The sequence below is a fragment of the Scophthalmus maximus genome, chromosome 10 (assembly GCF_022379125.1).
Source record: "Scophthalmus maximus strain ysfricsl-2021 chromosome 10, ASM2237912v1, whole genome shotgun sequence".
Lineage (NCBI taxonomy): Eukaryota > Metazoa > Chordata > Actinopteri > Pleuronectiformes > Scophthalmidae > Scophthalmus > Scophthalmus maximus.
The window spans coordinates 17,901,870-17,919,278 of record NC_061524.1 but is presented as its reverse complement, the minus strand read 5'-3'; the positions used below and the strand labels follow the sequence as shown (position 1 = coordinate 17,919,278).

Below are 17,409 nucleotides of genomic sequence, written 5' to 3'. Positions count from 1 at the left end.
TAGATTGCACATTTATTTTTTGGTTAATTTGATTTTGTGGGCTTTTATCATAATACCTACACCCTGATGTGTAAGTGTCATAATGCCCCAGCCAGCCATCGGAGGAACAGCTGAAACGGCTTAAACAAGCTCGACGGGCACCTATTGATCTGTAATGCACTCGATTTAAAGCAGGGGGAAACTGAGGCTGGATGCAGGATTAATAGAAGAGATGCTCGGGAGGATGGAGGGAGCCAGGATGTGGCATGTGTGCATGACGTCATTTCTCCATGTACTGTGCGCCATTTTGGAAGGGGGAAAAAAAAAAAATCACGGATAATTTCCGTGGTCCTGACAGATCCGTACCCGAGTCTTCACACTGATTGTGGATGCTATCTGTTCCCCCCGAGCAAGCCGCGCTGCTTGACTAGGTATTGGAGGCTGTGCACAGCAAGAGCTGCTAAATGAAGCAATGGCGGGTAAGCTTCTTTTGAAGGGTGGGAAGGAAGGATCCACCTCACTCGGTGTGTGTGATGGCCTGAGCCTGCCAGCTAGCTAGCTAGCCAACGCTAGCGCTGGCGAGCTAAGGTGCTAGTTGTCAAACTGTGTCACTGGCAGGTCGCTGCACTGCCACGCGCGACGCGAATCAGACGTGAACTAACACTGTGTTCTTCTCTCTCTCTCTCTTTTTTTTATTCTTTTTTTTTTTACAGGGGTTGCAGGAGGCAATGATTTCCAGTGGTGTTTCTCTCAAGTGAAAGGAGCGATAGATGAAGATGTTGCGGAAGGTATGTGGCTAACGTTAGCTCGGCGGCTAGGCTACAACGGTGGGCAGCTAGCTAGGTGGTCTGGCAACGATGGTGATGCTCTGTGGGCGTCGCACGACACGCACGTTAGCTGGGTGGTCGCGCGGGGATTCAATACACATCGGCAGTCGCGATTGGCGCGAGCCTGTTGGCGGATGAGCGGCACAAACGCCCTCTCCCCTGTACATGGTTATGCCGCTAGCTAGCTAGCTGGCTGTATGCTAGGTGGTGGCTAAGCTAGTAAAGGGGAGCGACCGTGTCCATGACGTCAATGTGCTGCGTCCATAAATTGTCAGAGTGACATCATGGGTGTTTTTCATTCATTCACACACTGTTTCGTGTCGTAGCCTCGTTTTATATGCAATCGGAATTAGCACCGGTAGCCTGATTCAAGCTGTCATCGGAATGACCACGGAGGAGGCTGAGCTGTGAGGTTCTGACTCGATCTGATGTGTGTCCCGTTTTCAGCTGACATCATCTCAACAGTTGAGTTCAACTATTCTGGAGATTTGCTCGCGACGGGAGATAAAGGAGGCCGAGTAGTGATATTTCAACATGAACAGGAGGTAAATTGCACGTTACACATGGACTCCCTTGGCGAGCGTCTTCCACCAGCAGCATGATGTCGGACGCTTACGCTTACTGCAGTGTTAATGTACACGCCGTGTGACTCATGTTTCCAATGTTTTCTTTCAGTCAAAGAATCGCCCGCACTTGCGTGGGGAGTACAACGTCTATAGCACTTTTCAGAGTCACGAGCCAGAGTTTGACTATTTGAAAAGTTTAGAAATTGAGGAAAAAATCAATAAAATTAGATGGCTACCCCAACAAAATGCTGCTCACTTTCTACTTTCGACAAATGGTAAGAGTTAACGCATGAACTATTTTGGTCATTTTCCTTTGATATTGCAATTTGAAAGTGTGAGATTTTTATCTTGATTCCTGTCATGCTTCTATTTTTTTTTTCCAACTTTCTATTCATAGATAAAACTATCAAATTGTGGAAAATAAGTGAACGAGATAAACGAGCAGAGGGTTACAACCTAAAGGATGAAGACGGAAGACTCCGAGACCCCTTTAGAATCACCTCTTTACGGGTTTGTAACCTGTCTCCTGTTTGAACATGGCTTTTTAATGGCTATATAAAATGTTGTCTAAAAGGAGTGTGTTGCATGTTTCAGGTACCAGTACTGATGCCAATGGACCTCATGGTAGAAGCGAGCCCAAGGAGGATCTTTGCAAATGCGCACACCTATCACATTAATTCCATTTCTGTAAATAGTGATCATGAAACGTACCTCTCTGCAGACGACCTAAGAATAAATCTATGGCACTTGGAAATCACAGACAGAAGTTTTAGTATCCTTTTTTCTTGTTCAGAAAGTAGATATCAGATTTTTGGCTTATTGGTCAATTGTCTTTTTCAGTGTCATAATGAAACGTAAGACTGCGAGTTCCTTAACAGTGTGTTCCCAGATATTGTAGACATCAAGCCTGCCAACATGGAGGAACTGACAGAAGTAATCACAGCTGCTGAGTGCCATCCACACCAATGCAATGTATTTGTGTACAGCAGTAGCAAAGGCACCATCCGCCTGTGTGACATGCGAGCAGCGGCACTCTGCGATCGGCACTCAAAGTGTAAGTACCTTCACTGTAACACTGCACTGTTTAGGGAATTAATTAGTTGATAGGTGGAACAAACAATTGATTGAGATTAAGATAGATCAAATAAGTAATTTATGGGAAGATACTAGACATTTTGCAACAGTTCATCCAACGTGTGAATTTCTTGCTGTTTTTCACATCAGAGGATTACATGTGATCACGAAAAATACAAAGATTTCTTTACGTGGAGTTGTTGTAGTCCAAAAGTCAATTCTGGGAATGATTAGGAATAACAATTGAGGATCTTTTCTTTTCTTCTTAAGTCTTTGAGGAGCCTGAGGATCCGAGCAGCCGATCCTTTTTCTCTGAGATAATCTCCTCCATCTCGGACGTGAAGTTCAGTCACAGCGGACGCTATATGATGACACGTGACTACCTCTCCGTCAAAGTTTGGGACCTCAACATGGAGAATAGGCCAGTGGAGACGTATCAGGTGCATAAACATACTCATCCAGTAACTGATATTAACTCAAATAAGCATTACCTTGCATTCTCCCTTGAATCAAGTGACAACTTAAAAAAAATAATGTTATATATATCTTATATAGACTGAAAAGCACAAAGTTGTATTTCTCTGTTTGGGGCGTTAACTGTCAGTAGTTTTTTTGTAAATATGAAAATATATGTAATAATACATCTGTTGTGCTGCTTCGTACCTGTAGCTGAACAATGTTATTCCTGTTTTTAAAATTCTTATCATTTTGCATTTTTGGAAAAAATACTCTTTTACTAATACTTTTTTTCACATTAAATGAGGAGATCATAAAGAAATACAAAAGGATACAACGTGTACACGATATCCATACAGATGAAGACATGATGTTAATATGTAGGCTCAAGTTAATATGTAGGTTAAGTAATTTGCTTTGTTTCAGGTTCATGAATACCTTCGCAGTAAACTCTGCTCTTTGTATGAAAACGACTGCATCTTCGACAAGTTTGAGTGCTGCTGGAATGGCAGTGACAGGTAAGTGTTCTTGCACTTGCTATTACTTTTATGGCATATCTTATGATTTGCTGCGTTGTGAATTCAATGTCGCTTTTACTGGTGACACCTTTTATAGCAAGTCCATGCCGACAATCAGTGTCGTTGTTCTTTCTCCATCAGTGCCATCATGACCGGCTCCTACAACAACTTCTTCAGAATGTTTGACCGCAACACCAGGCGGGACATTACACTGGAGGCGTCCCGGGAGAGCAGCAAACCACGGGCTACGCTCAAACCCCGCAAAGTGTCCACCGGCGGCAAGAGGAAGAAGGATGAGATCAGCGTGGACAGCCTGGACTTCAACAAGAAGATCCTCCACACTGCCTGGCACCCCAAAGATAACGTGATAGCTGTGGCAGCCACCAACAACTTGTACATTTTCCAGGACAAAATCAACTAGAAGATTTGGGGCTCCAGAGGATAGGGCTTTTACCGTACCTGTGTAGTTAAGCCTACTACTTGTCTATCTGTATAAGAAGAAACAGCCTCGTTGTCCTCCTGGTGAAGAATTCGAAAGCACGTGTCTACTTTTTTTGCCACAGGAGGTTGATCCATAGGCCTGTTTTATTTTGAGTCTGAGCTTAGGTCGTTTTTGCCTTTGGCACCAGGGCAATCAACATGCCCCCCTGACCCAGAAAGCCCAATTCGGGTCTTATTGACGGAATGGCACTCCCTAGAGGTGAAACTCTTGAACGTTGGTGTTTGTGTTGACATTTTAAGCCTTCATTTCATGATTTAACAACAGAACTCTCGGAAGCCCTTAAAATGACGTCTTGTCAAAGTTGTAACATCATTTCAAAGATTTCGGGCCCTCTGAAGCACGGATTAATGGTCAATAAGCCTAACTGTAACATTCCCCCACTGGCCATGTATTCAGGCCAAACTACTGGTGGAAGAGGCCCTGAATTTGGAAAGTGGACTTGTTTCTTTTCTCCCCCTCCCTCCTCTTACTTTACCCCAGTCAATACGGTGACATAATTTCACTCACTGTATCTACTCAAGTACACCTTGTCATCCACATAATAAAAGAAACTAAAACTACAGATGTGTTTTTAAATTTAGAAGTATGTATTAAAACATGTTTATTGCTTTGCATGTTTTTATGTTGTAGAGAGGTGGAAAAATGTCCAGTCACACCACTGTCTTTTGAGCAGATCTCAAGCAAACCTGTTGTGGAAATACTATTTTGGGGCTATCAGTTTCAGAACCACTGTGGGAGACAACTGATAATGTGTTTGTGTTAAAGAGATTCATTTCTAGTTTTTGACCACGTTTTAGGATGCAAGCTGGAAACTACATGGCACAAGATGGGGCCCGGGACAAAGGGAATCTGCAGCCTTAATACCTACTTCTATCAGTGACAGCTACAAGTTTATGTCCCCAAACGTTTAACAAACCTCATGTGCATTATTTGTAAATCCTATTTTATAGTTATGTCCTCATATACTGCTGCTATAGGTGGCTGTCTATGAAAACACAACGGAGGAAAATTGCACACCATACAGTCTATGTGATAGAGTGCCTCCGAGTCATGTAATAAGTAGGAAAATTCAGACAGGCCTCATACATGTGCCCTTATTCATTTATTAGGGATGTCACCCAAATTTTTGAGCTGCGTATTGCAAATGTGGATCTTTATCTCCGTAGTTGTGAATGCCAAAATGAAAGTTGACTACACAGAACATATACTGATGACATTAAAACAAACACATAATAATGCATTGTCTTTGTCCATTGATTCCTAACATGGTGGCAATGTATTCACTTGTTTATTATTTTTGACCAAAGTTCAATAAAATTTCAATTGTGTTCATCTGCATGTGGTGGTCTCCTTTGACAGTCAGCTATATATAGATCTGTGCACCCAAACAGACAGATGGAAGTACAAGCACAATGGGGCAAACTGATGACTTTAATAGAAAGAGTGAATGAGATGAGCAGATTGAAGACTGGCAGGACCTATATAGCTCAAGGATCAATGTCGATGTGACGGAGAGTATCACTGATTGATTGTGTGGCCAAACACGAGCCCTGTTTTTTTTTGTTCAATGCCTTGCATTTAATACATTCATTGTTAATTTTCATGATCCGTGTACGGTTCAGTGCACTAAGTCAAAACATTTGAACATGAGGTGATGGTGAGTGTTTTTACAGGTTAGTTATTACAGCAGTTAATCGCACCAGCATAGCAAATAAATAATAGGCTGATGTATTTATTCACTAGTGCTTTTCTCTTATGATACAGGAGCAGAGGTCAACAGATTCGGACCTGAGATGCGTATACAGTATAAAGATGCATGTCAAATTAAAAACGTGTATTCAAAAGGTGTTGGGCCATCATATCTCCCAATTAAAAAAGGTGAGTTCCACATAGTTATGTTAATCCACTCATTTTTTGCATGAATTTATTCAGATTCTCCCTTTTGATATCCCACTACAAAGTGTTTTTTATTTGAATAATACTACTTCTGTTTAGAGGTGTAATGATGACATCACTATTAGTTACCGTACACATGACAAACGGGGATGATTTTGGACACAACCTGAAAAAATGGCAATGATCATGAGTGCTGCGACCTTAAGTTTGAGGGTCATGTGGGCAATGGGTTAAGCCAAGTGAGCTCTGCTGCTGGCAGTGATATACATTTTGGTGGGTGGTTTACATGCTCCAATCTGCTGCTCATAAATTTGCTTTCATATTTTACTTGACTAAGGACTAGAAATCAAGATATCTCAGTCTTGGTGGATTGCATTTGAGCTTTTTTCCCCCTTGAAAATCATTTTACTATATTTAGTCCTCCAACTTTGTGAACATATATGACATTTAAAGTCTTTGAAGCAGCCCTTTCATAGATTTTAAAAAAATCCTTTCTGACCCAGGTTTGAATCATATTCCATCACGTCCACCAGGGAAAAACATACAACATATTAGTCTTGAGGAACAGCCAAATTAAAACTAGGTCTGTCAACACATTCAGATAGGCACCAACTATAGTCTTTTAAAAGTACAACGGGCCAGCAGTGGTATAATAAATGTTATCTCTATGAGTTCTTGATGCACAAATGCACACTCTGTTAAGTGTTTCTATTTAGCAGTACGTGTATTTGGAGAGTTGTTTTCTGTCAATTTAAATGATGCGATTCAAAGCTGACTGCTAGCCTGTAGTAGTACTTCTGTGGTGTCTTCCAGTATTTTGCTAGCGACAGTTGTGTGAATTTTACTGGCTAGATTTGTGTTGTCTATGTCTTTTTTTGTATACAAAGTGCATGTTGATTAGTAACTCTCATATGTTGCACAGTTTGACTGTTCATTCCAATTCTTGATGATTGCTAAGTGAAATCCTATTACACAATCCCGTTGATGCATATAACAGGTAGTGAATCTTTTCAGAATCCCATCTTTGAGTTATAGCAGTCACAGACGAATATATACAGAAACTGTGATGGACTGTGTTTTTGGCATGCTGAACCTGCTTCAAGATAAACAGCCCCAATGATTGAACAATCGCTCAATCCCTGGAGCGATTGTTGCCACACCTTTGGATCCACAATACACACTATCACACCTTTCTACACATTGTGCTTAAATTCATCACAGCCATACAGTATATGTGTTTCCAGCTTTTATTTCCATGTAAGATGGGCAAAATGGACCACATTTGAGCTAAATGAGCTAATATTTTATTTTCTGGAGTTTACAGTAGCACAGATTGAGCAATCATATTGCTGATCAAAGCTCTCTCTTCCACACGAATGATCCCTTGAACAAAAAAAAATATATATATATAATATATTTATATATATGATCTGTGCATATTTAAGGGGCAGAAAGCAGCATAACAGTCAGTCATCTTCGGGCCAGGACACGGACTACAACAAGCAGCAGAGGATTGGTCAGTGTTGTGTTCAGGGGTCGAATGACAGATCCTTTTCCTCTCCATCCTGTTGTGGGCAACAAAAGGCTCTCAATCACAGCGGACCGTGTCACATGGCCACATGTCCCTTGATCTTCATGGTCGCAGGCAACACACCAGCATTCTTCTTAGTAGGTGTTGTGGGAAATTATGCGCTTCCCAATGTATACCCTACAAGGAGAGAACGACAAACGTAGAAATAGATGCTGCTGAAAGTAAAATACTCAATACTTTTACTTCAGGCCCTCGTTTGGTTACTAGAGAAATTCCCTGTGCAATATTTTTCTCAAGTGATCTAATTGACATAATAAGGCATCATGCTGTTTCTAAACAAACTACTGATGGCGGGACATACCAGACTAACCAAAGGGACCGTATACCTAAGGTGTTAGGAACAAATCCATGAAAATACTAGCAGTTTAATTTCATCCTTTACTCACTAGATCTAAGACACTGAACACGAGGAAGCATCACTGGTTGCCCCTGGATACCTATTCAACAATGGATCCAGCCATGCAATACTCTGATCAATAGTTCTGTGAGTACACACACACAGAATTATTAATGGCATAATACAAAAGTAAATCAAAGAGGTGTCCCTCCACCAAAAATCAAAAACACAAGAGTAATTTATCTCTATCAAACTCATTGGCATGCCCTTTTAATCCAGAGACACATACTAGACTACCACTAAATTATTCATGGTACACTGGTGCAATTAAAGGTGTGTTTGCATCAGTGATGTTTCGAAAACAGAAGGAAAACAGGTCTATCATATATCCATATATGTATATTTTGATTGTATGTGGTCACATATTCCGGTTTTAAAGAGTTATTTAAGGATCCTAATGCAGTTGCCTCTAGGAGTCCTATTAAGTGTTCTTTTTTAGTTTTTCAGCTACTGTATAAACCAAATTGCCAGTTAGCGATTAAAAGCTGGTGCTTACCCAAGGCCAACAGCAAGTATGTGAGAAATGATTAATGAGGGAAGGAAAAGCTTGAGAAAGTCAGCAGAGAGAATTCCTCCCTTCTTCATGACACTGGTTTTCCTAATGCTGAGAGAGGTCGAGCGCTTGGGGTGCTTCAGCAGGAACTCCCTGCAGAGGAGCACATTAATTTTTCATCTTTATGAATACATTAACATCAACAAGTACCACTTTAATGTCATACTGACACCTTTGCTCACACGCACACCATTTTAAATTCCGTGAGTAAAAATTATCGGCTCATACATGTGAGCGATTAGCACTAGCGTTTAACAGTGTCCTCCACCAACCCCCGAAACCACAACCTTTTATCCTATTGGTAGTGATTACTTGTGCGTTCAAACTGTATTCACACAGGCATCAATAATTTGATTTACAATGGCACATTTATCTTAAATCTTGGAATAATAATTGAAACTGGCATTTAAAAAAAAAACATACTACTACTAAGACCAACCAAATGAGTGGTAGTAACATACTTTGGTGGATTGTTCTCAGGTCGACTGGACCAGTCCCAGATCCAGTCAGAGTTTTTCTTCATCAGGTTCTCTACTTCGCGTCTTGTTTCTTGAAAGTCATCATCTGACTGAAAACACATCCAGCACCAACTTGGTCATCACTTGAATTTTAAAATAAAATTATGTTGTACAATACTAAATTAACTTTTGAATAAAAACTACACTTGATTAGACTTGTATTAATAGATTGGAATACAGGTCAGTAGTTCAAATGAAATATACCTGTGAGCTGTTTGCTTCTGAGCCCGTCCACAGAAGAGGGGTCTGAGCTCTGAGCGGGCTGATGTGAAAAAGACAACAACACTTAAAGGAAACTTTGGAATATCACTTATTGACAATCTATATTATATAATACATGAGGGGGATAAAAACGTAAACTTTGCTTCCCCTTTTCCCCACCAACCTGTTGCATTGAGAGCTCCCCCTGGAGCTGTTTCTGCCAGACTCATGTTGTGCTTCCAGCAGCATTTTCAACACGTCCAGCTCCTGACTTCCATGATGACTTGTGCTTTGAGACCCGTTGCCGCTGAAATGCAGCTCGACAAAGGAACCTAAACCAAACACAAATTCAGCGGAATATTGTGGATGTGCAGTGTCAAGATATCACTGTACTACAAGTTCAACATGTCCAGGGTATGTTTTTGTTATCTTGTTTGACTTAACCTTACACGGACCATCCTGGACAACCTGTATTACGAAGCTGGATTTCAACTGTCTCAGTTAACCCGGCGTTTTCATATCAGGGCGCGGACATTACGAGCGTGTTCATGTGGAAGAGCCAGAGTCGTTAATTACAAGCAAAATCATTAGAACCATAATTAAAGTTTGAATATGATACGAAAAGAAACGCTGACACGTGCAGGTCAATTTGGTTTAAGAGTCATGTAAAAGTGACATTCTACAAAGCCAAATGTAAATAATATGATCAAACAACATAAACAGAAAAGAACCAGTCAAAATGTTTTAGTCAGCCTTAAAATATAATGTAAATAAGCACAGGAGTGAGTGCATATTTTTATATGTACAATATTCTGACAAGATCAAATAATTATGAAGAGAACCTGAAGTGATGTCAGACTGTTTCTGCTGCTGAAGCGGAGGAGAGAAGAACCTAACCTGTTCATTCATGATCGTAACAAATATTGATTAGTGTGGATCATTGTTCTAATAAAAGAGATCACCTCCTTGTGTTGTTTCAAAGTTGCAGTGATAAAATAAGAAAGTAAATCACTGTCAGAGATTCTGTCGGGAATCAAATTATCTTTATTGAATCCGAATGAAGCTCTGTATGTATGATGAGTCTATGTATTTATTAATTGTGATAAACTCTCCCTCTGTTTATTAGGAAACTTTTTTAAAAACTAGAGTAGACACATGAAAAGTCTGGAACAGCAAAAGCTCAACAGCCCATGAAAATCAAATTCATATTCTTTGAATCAAGCATTTTGATTATTAGCCATAGTGTCGTAACCACCCAAGGTTGACTCACCACGAGCTCTGAGGTTGTGAAACAATGGTATACGCACCTGTAGAAGCTACAAGTCCGTATGATATAAACATTGTTTTAAAAAAAATGTGTTATTCGCAATATCAATCCTAAAGTGTAACACTGACGTCTCTGATTGGTTTATGGTTGGTTTGGAAAGGGTTAATGTGATGAGTAGTTATTTCACTCAAAAAAATTATCATGTACACAGTCTTGTACCTTTGCCTTTTTCCATTTTCAAATTTTATTTAATTTTTGCCCCGAATGAAATGGTTTATTGTACCAAAATAAGGATTTTATGATATGTCAGTGGAGTGCTTTTAATTAGTAAATCTATGGTGGAGTGAGTAAATCGGAAATTCACTTCCGGAACTGGGGCCGTTCCAAAAGTGGGCGGTCACTGTTGAGCTCATTATCTGCTGCGCTTTGGGTTTTTTTTGTCACGTTACTCTAAACTGTTTTGTCCCAGTCAGGATCCTGTAGAATGGCGAATCTGGTTTCCCACTGGGCTTGAAGGGATTTTAGACGTGTAGCATTGCAAATTAGCGTTATTAACTAACAGTGACGATGGGCTGTCCTTTTATTTTGAAAGCGCATTGACGGTATTTTGAAAGCGCATTGAATTGCCTTGTTGTTGAAATAAAACCTGCCTTGCCTTACAGTGGTCTCTCCAAGTCTTTCGAAGCGACTAAATATGCCATATTATACCTGGCTAGCTTCATACATTGACTGGTCAAGCTCAGACTTTAAACGAGCTTAGTTTCGGAGATTTGGCGTTAGTTGCCCCGTTGTTTCGGATTTATCGGCTAGCACTAGCATCACCACCGGTGAGCCACAAGCTGTTTCCACGTTCATACTTTACCTTGCAAACTCTGGTCAGACGAGCTGTCCTTTTGGAGCGACATGGCGCTGGTGTCCGCTCGTCTGCGCTGCTTTGGACGCCGTGATCTGGTCGCAGTTGTGGCGAAATCTCCGCGGAGCAGCTCCGAACCCAACTTCCACAACAACAGCGGTGACGCAACTCTGTTTATCTCAAATGTGATTGGCTGCGAATGGGGGGCACGCGCCGCAGGCTGCGACCGAGCGCGTGTCGGCCTCTCTGAAGGAGCGCGTGCACACATGGGGCATACTTCCATGACAGCCGCAAAAAAGATACTGACCATTGGCTCATATTGCCTTTGTCAAAACTGAACAACAAATAAAATTTTCAGTTCCACACACCTGTCTGCAGATGGCAGTCATGGTTCATAACCCCCCACCCCATATGCCCCCTTCTCAGTGGCTTGAAGGGATACATTATGCAACATAGCACGTGATCAAGGACATATATAACTGCACACAAGACATGAATTATTAAAGTTCCCTGGTCTATATGTCCTAGATCAATGCACTGTCCGCTCTCTCGCTGTCATCCTGACCTGAGGAGCATAGCAGGATATTAGCCTATGTTTCTCCTTCTTTTAATTAAGAGTTCCACAAGTGAAAAACTATGTACTGTATTTCCACATGATAAAACAGGTATTTATCTGTTACTCTGTGTGACTTCTTCAAGAGGCGACTCCAAATTTCAGGCTGGCAAATGTAATCGTGTTTGTTACCATGGCGATATATTGTGACTGATTATTCCTGCAAAATTAAATTATTTCTACAATTAAGGGGGCTTATTATTCTGCCTTACTGGCAGAATGTAGTTTAGAGGGAATATATGGAGCCTCATAGACCCTTTAAAAAAAAATTGAGAGAGAAAGAGAGAGAGAAAGATACATGTCTTGTGTAACCAGTTTTCCCCCAAACCATAAAAATAAACCCACACAAATGACAAACATTATTAATGAATTTCCCTGTGGTGCTGCATCAGGATTTTATTTTGAAATCAATTGGTTTTCCTTTGTGTAAGTTGTCTGTTTCAAACAATGTACACTGTACTAACTCTAAACACTAACTACATTTTCTCTAATTTGTTACAAAAATATAGGAGGACAAAAATCATCCACAGACATATTGATTTAGCTACAAAAAAAGAGTTTCATTTTAAATTATTCTATACAAATAAAAAATGAATTTAATTGAATTCTCCATCTGGCAATGGAGAAAACATGCATCATACCACACTACACAGAAACATAACATTGCAAATCGCATATTGTCTGAATTCTCAAGGCATGTCTATTCGTATAACCATGCCTTATGAAGGTTTTATATTCATCCCCTTTCAGTGCAGTGCAAAATGCAATATGGTAAAAAATGTGTGATATTGATTCAATCACCATTGCATACATCCTTTCACACTCAATAACATACTAAATAAACATTTATGAAAACATAAAGGATAAAGAATTTATCACAGACAATATGTATGAAATAATATGAAATCCTGTTTGTGTAAATTGTTTAGATGTCTACGTTGTCAGAATTTATGATGGAGGTAATAAAGGCAGTAATTTTGTTAAGTGTTATGAATGTCGTATTCCACTCCAGATACCTTCTCTGATTACAAAAATGCTCTCGCCAGATGGCATATGTACCATTTACCAAAGAATGCATTACACAATGATACTGTATTATACACCTCCATTCCCTACATAGAGCTGTTTGCCATGTATGGAATTAAACAAAATCTTCATTTGGAGATCCATGTGGAATCTGATTAATGATAGTTATTCAATAATATGTGTTTTTCCAAAAGCTCACTGAAGCAAAGAGCCGCTGGTTTAGCAAAAACCACTGAGTGTACACATTATAAAAGCTGTAACCATTGGGCCCAAAAGTATTCCAAAATAATGATGCAAGCAGCTCAAATATGCAATAATATATATATATATATATATATATATATATATATATATATATATATATATATATATATATATATATATATATATATATATATATAACTGCAAAGAAGAACTATCAAGAACTATCAAGAATTAAAAGTAAGATGGTGATTCATCACATTAACAGTCTCAAGGGAGGAAGTTGCCTCTCCCCTCTTCAGGCCATTAAATGAAACCAGAAATTAGCTTCTGGATGTCTATCACTGATCACCAAAGATAATCTGCTGCTACCAGAGGTCTACCAGAGGAATAATACATTTGCATACTGCTTTGCATCCGCATATCCAGGACAGAATTAATAAAGTAAAACCCAGACAGTATTAAGCAATCCACCAGTGATGAGTGAACAATATTATTCAGTGTTATAAAAACAGGATTACGCTCAAGATTCAAGCTGTACGCCACTCTCTGCACTCTTGTAATCAGCCATGTGTTGGAAATACACACAGTTATCCATGGACATGCACCTATGTCAGTCAGGAGCAGGAGGCCAGAAATCATGGTACAACATTTCACAAGAACAAACACTTCCACTCTCTTGTGCCCTGATCTAACATACATGATATTCAGTTCGGTTGCCTGTTTCCATGCCTGGAAATGTGTTTATTACATACATACCCACATGCTGCTCAGTCCGTCTGTGCCATCAGGGAGGGCAGCCACACATCTCACAGTAACTTGCAACATCACGTCATGCAGGTCCCCAACTACAGTGGACTGTAAGCTGTGCAAAACAAAAGACATAACTGTTTTTATAAGATACAACACAACTTGCTAGTCAAAGAATAATTTAGTTTGCACCCGGCACGCATCACGCATTTGTTTTTTACCAGTCGTCAGCTGATCTATCACTTCCGGTTGCCATTTCTCTATCAATATTAGCCCGACATGGGAAAGTACAACTACCCAGTCAATCATCTCCGTGAAGCACACACACCATTGAGGCAGTGGAAACTGAAAATATTCCAAAAAAAATGGTAAGTGTTGCCAAATCACCTGCGCAGTTTTCTCTTAACGCTGAACCAATGCTAGCACTTTGTAGCTGCTAATATGCTAATGTCTCAAGTGTAAAAACATAAGAAGCATAAGAAGCACAAAGGGGCTAGCTACTGCATAGGGGGTTGGTACAAATTATATGTTTACGTTTTTAAACAATTGTTTTATACAAAAAGGGCTGTCTTGTCCATTTTCAGTTACATTTCAATGATCAAATGATTGTGCATATTATTTGTTTTGCTGACCTTTTATAGTTCCCTTAATGGTCGAAGCACTCAAATCCTGTAGCTTAAGTAAATTAACAATACCACAGTGTAGAAGTTCTCTATCACAAGTAAAAGCTCAAAAGATTACTTGAATAAGATAATCAAATAACTAGCACAAATAATATTATTGGTGCATTAATATATGTGTATATATATATATGCCACCAGTAAAGAAGGAGGTGTTTCTTAATTAACACATCATAACTTGCTTGTTTGCTAGTGAATTTCCCGACTGTTTCAGTAAAGTCAATCATATTATCTGAGGCCTATTATAACATCTTCATACATTTTGTATCACTAATCTGAACCTACAAAATAATAAGGAACTGAAGTTGTTACATAAATGTAGCAGAGTAAACTGTGCTATACTTTGCTTCTGAACTGTCCTGGAGTGGAAGTCGCAGAAAATGAAGATACTCAAATGAAGTACAAGTAAATCAAAGTTTTGAATTTTATTAAATGTACTTAGTTACTGTCCACTGATTCCCCTTAACAATTTTATTGTCATTTTGAACATCAGCAAAGCAAGTTCTCATTTTCATGAACTGATGGTTCACCTTTTCAGCGGTTCAGTCGACCTTCAACATCTTTAATGTTTGGGGAAAGGAAATCTTTCACTACAAATCTCCTTGAAACAAAGCGAGGCACCACCTGCTGACCAGTAGAGGTAACTGTTGCAGCACACTTTTCTTCTTCTTCTTCTTCTTCTTCATCTTCTACGGATTTTAATGATGGTTGGCAAACCAGCACATCCATTTGAATCCACAGATCAAATGGTATGACTGAAGTATGGAATGATAGGGATAGTTGTATGTTACATGTGCCAATGAGAAGTCATCTTTAAATGTTAAGACAGCAGAACTGCAAACTGGTCAATGGTTTGGGTGCCCCAGCAGGGTCAGTCCACCATCCTCTTCAATACTTGAAAACCCTGGAAACACTCGTCCTAGCTGGTACATTTTAAATCTTTCAATAAATTGTTATTTTAAGCATCACAAGCATAATGAAAATCATGTACAAATATTTATGGAAAATCAGTGTTCCTTACTCTTGCTCTGATTGTCTTTTTTTTTTTTTTTATTCTGTTGAGTTTATAAAAATGTGGCATTCATTTTGACTAAATCTTTCATTCAGATATATACAATGTAAAATCTTGCCTGTAAAATTGGATTTCATCTATGTGCAAAACAACATTTTCAACCATCTCCAACAACCTTAGGAATCATTTTGACAGATATTTGGTTCCTCTGCAAAACATATTCATGTCATGTTTTGACTTAATTAATAATCAGATATCGTATAATCAGTTATCTAATGATTCCAGTGTCCATGACACTAGTCAGAGGGTACGCCCTGGGTCAGGACCCTGTCAAACAGGTAAAACAGACAATGATGACACCCGTGCAGTGGATGGCAAGGTTGAAAAGGAGAAGCAGAATCCCCATAGAGATGTTACAGTCTTTTCTATCTGTGTGTAGGTGTGTGTTAACTGACAGCTTATTGAAGGATGAATTATTGTCCACAATGGGGGACTGGTTAGAACAGAAGAAGAAAAAAGGGGGGGAGGGGGTGTTGTGTATAAGCTTATGCATGAGGAGGCAGACTGCAGACTAGACGGGAATTTGATACGATCAATAGCGCAGACAAGACAAGATGGCTAAGGAAGAATTATGGTGTCCAGAGAAGACCAGAGCTTCATTAGTTACCAATGAGGATTTGCTGCAGATCCTCGAAAGGATCGACACAGATGGTGTTTGGAGTTTCCCTGACGCCAGTAGTATCTCTGCTTTTGTTGATGTGGAGAAAGGAAAATAAGTTATTTAAGTTACACTTTTTTTTTCTCCCCATACTTTCCAGATCCATATTTCGGTACTATAATAGTTCAGCCTTGACATCCACCTCTTCTATGTTACTCAAACACAGACACATTATACCCAAGGGCACTTGCTGCTACAAGAATGTCGGAGAAGTTCAGAATATCCAGATTTGTTTTGTTTATGAAATAAACATCAGAGATGTTTTAATGTGCTCAGAATGAACAAACAAAAGTGACAGATTGACTCCCGCCAAAAAAGCTTTTACAACTTATTTAAAGTGAACTGACATAGTCACATTAACGGACTAAAACTGCTACACATACATCACATTGAATATTATGTACAAAAGTGAGCCACAGATTTTGTACTCTTTTTTTTTATAGCTCTCATGTATGGGTGCGAGAATGGTTTATTATATATTGTCAGATCAATCTGATCACTGTTTTGATGAATAATTTAACAATCATTCTCTGTTGCATCTATACAAAGAGGAGGTGATATTAAAGTACAGATGAGACCATATGAGACAATATTTGCTGCCCCAAAGAGTGAATGTGAAGTAAATTCCACTTCATCAATGCATATATTTAGGTTCTCTTTTTTCCAAGGGTCGCTATTCTCATGGTGCCTCCTTGAGCCTCTTCTTAACTCGCAATAATCCCTTTCTCAAAGACTGGAGTTTTGACAATGGCCTCTAAATGGTCTGGCCTCATCAACCGGAAAACAATAGATCTTGCATATTATCCTTGGTCATTTTTCAAATTTTCTGCCTTGCAAAAATTCTGTTATATATTTGCAATCTGTGAACTGCACTGCAAATAATACATTAGGCACATTTGCAAACTATGGTTCAAATCAAGATTTTTCTGTTGAGTAATATTTCAATTGTAAATGCAACCGTGTGCAGAAGGAAAAGAGAAAGTAAGGGGGTGAGATTGCATGAGGCAAATTAAACAGGCTCTTCCTGCCGGTTACATCCTTCAGAATGTAATTTGATCATCTTGCATCCTTATCAATTCAAGAGGGAGGAGGCATTATATGCCCCAGTGTACATGATGCATGCTCAATCCATAATGAATGACCCGACATTCAATTAAAAACACTCTATTCATCCCAAGCTTTGATTTATACTTGTTGGTATGGTCCTGATG

At 39.4% G+C, this 17,409-nt stretch overlaps 2 protein-coding genes across 3 annotated transcripts; one reads left to right on the top strand and one right to left on the bottom strand.

Annotated features, from left to right (window-relative positions):
• The first annotated feature begins 210 nt into the window (after window positions 1-210).
• Window positions 211-5,260, top strand: ppp2r2d (protein phosphatase 2, regulatory subunit B, delta). The gene is made up of 10 exons (XM_035606059.2): window positions 211-458; window positions 693-767; window positions 1,254-1,351; window positions 1,482-1,647; window positions 1,770-1,882; window positions 1,967-2,144; window positions 2,262-2,426; window positions 2,717-2,886; window positions 3,329-3,420; window positions 3,562-5,260. Exons 1-10 carry the CDS (start codon window positions 452-454, stop codon window positions 3,839-3,841), a joined length of 1,344 nt encoding a protein of 447 aa, XP_035461952.1. The 5' UTR covers window positions 211-451; the 3' UTR covers window positions 3,842-5,260.
• Window positions 5,261-7,051: 1,791 nt separating this feature from the next.
• bnip4 (BCL2 interacting protein 4) lies at window positions 7,052-11,402 on the bottom strand. 2 transcript variants are annotated; one of them, XM_035606060.2, is made up of 7 exons: window positions 11,208-11,402; window positions 9,263-9,410; window positions 9,082-9,139; window positions 8,821-8,927; window positions 8,303-8,452; window positions 7,796-7,891; window positions 7,052-7,526 (listed from the first exon to the last, which is right to left on the bottom strand). In XM_035606060.2, exons 1-6 carry the CDS (start codon window positions 11,248-11,250, stop codon window positions 7,801-7,803), a joined length of 597 nt encoding a protein of 198 aa, XP_035461953.1. In that variant the 5' UTR covers window positions 11,251-11,402; the 3' UTR covers window positions 7,052-7,526; window positions 7,796-7,800. The 2 variants fall into 2 exon arrangements, with proteins under 2 accessions (XP_035461953.1, XP_035461954.1); XM_035606061.2 differs by lacking the exon at window positions 7,796-7,891 and having other exon boundaries at window positions 11,208-11,387.
• Between the last annotated feature and the right edge of the window lie 6,007 nt (window positions 11,403-17,409).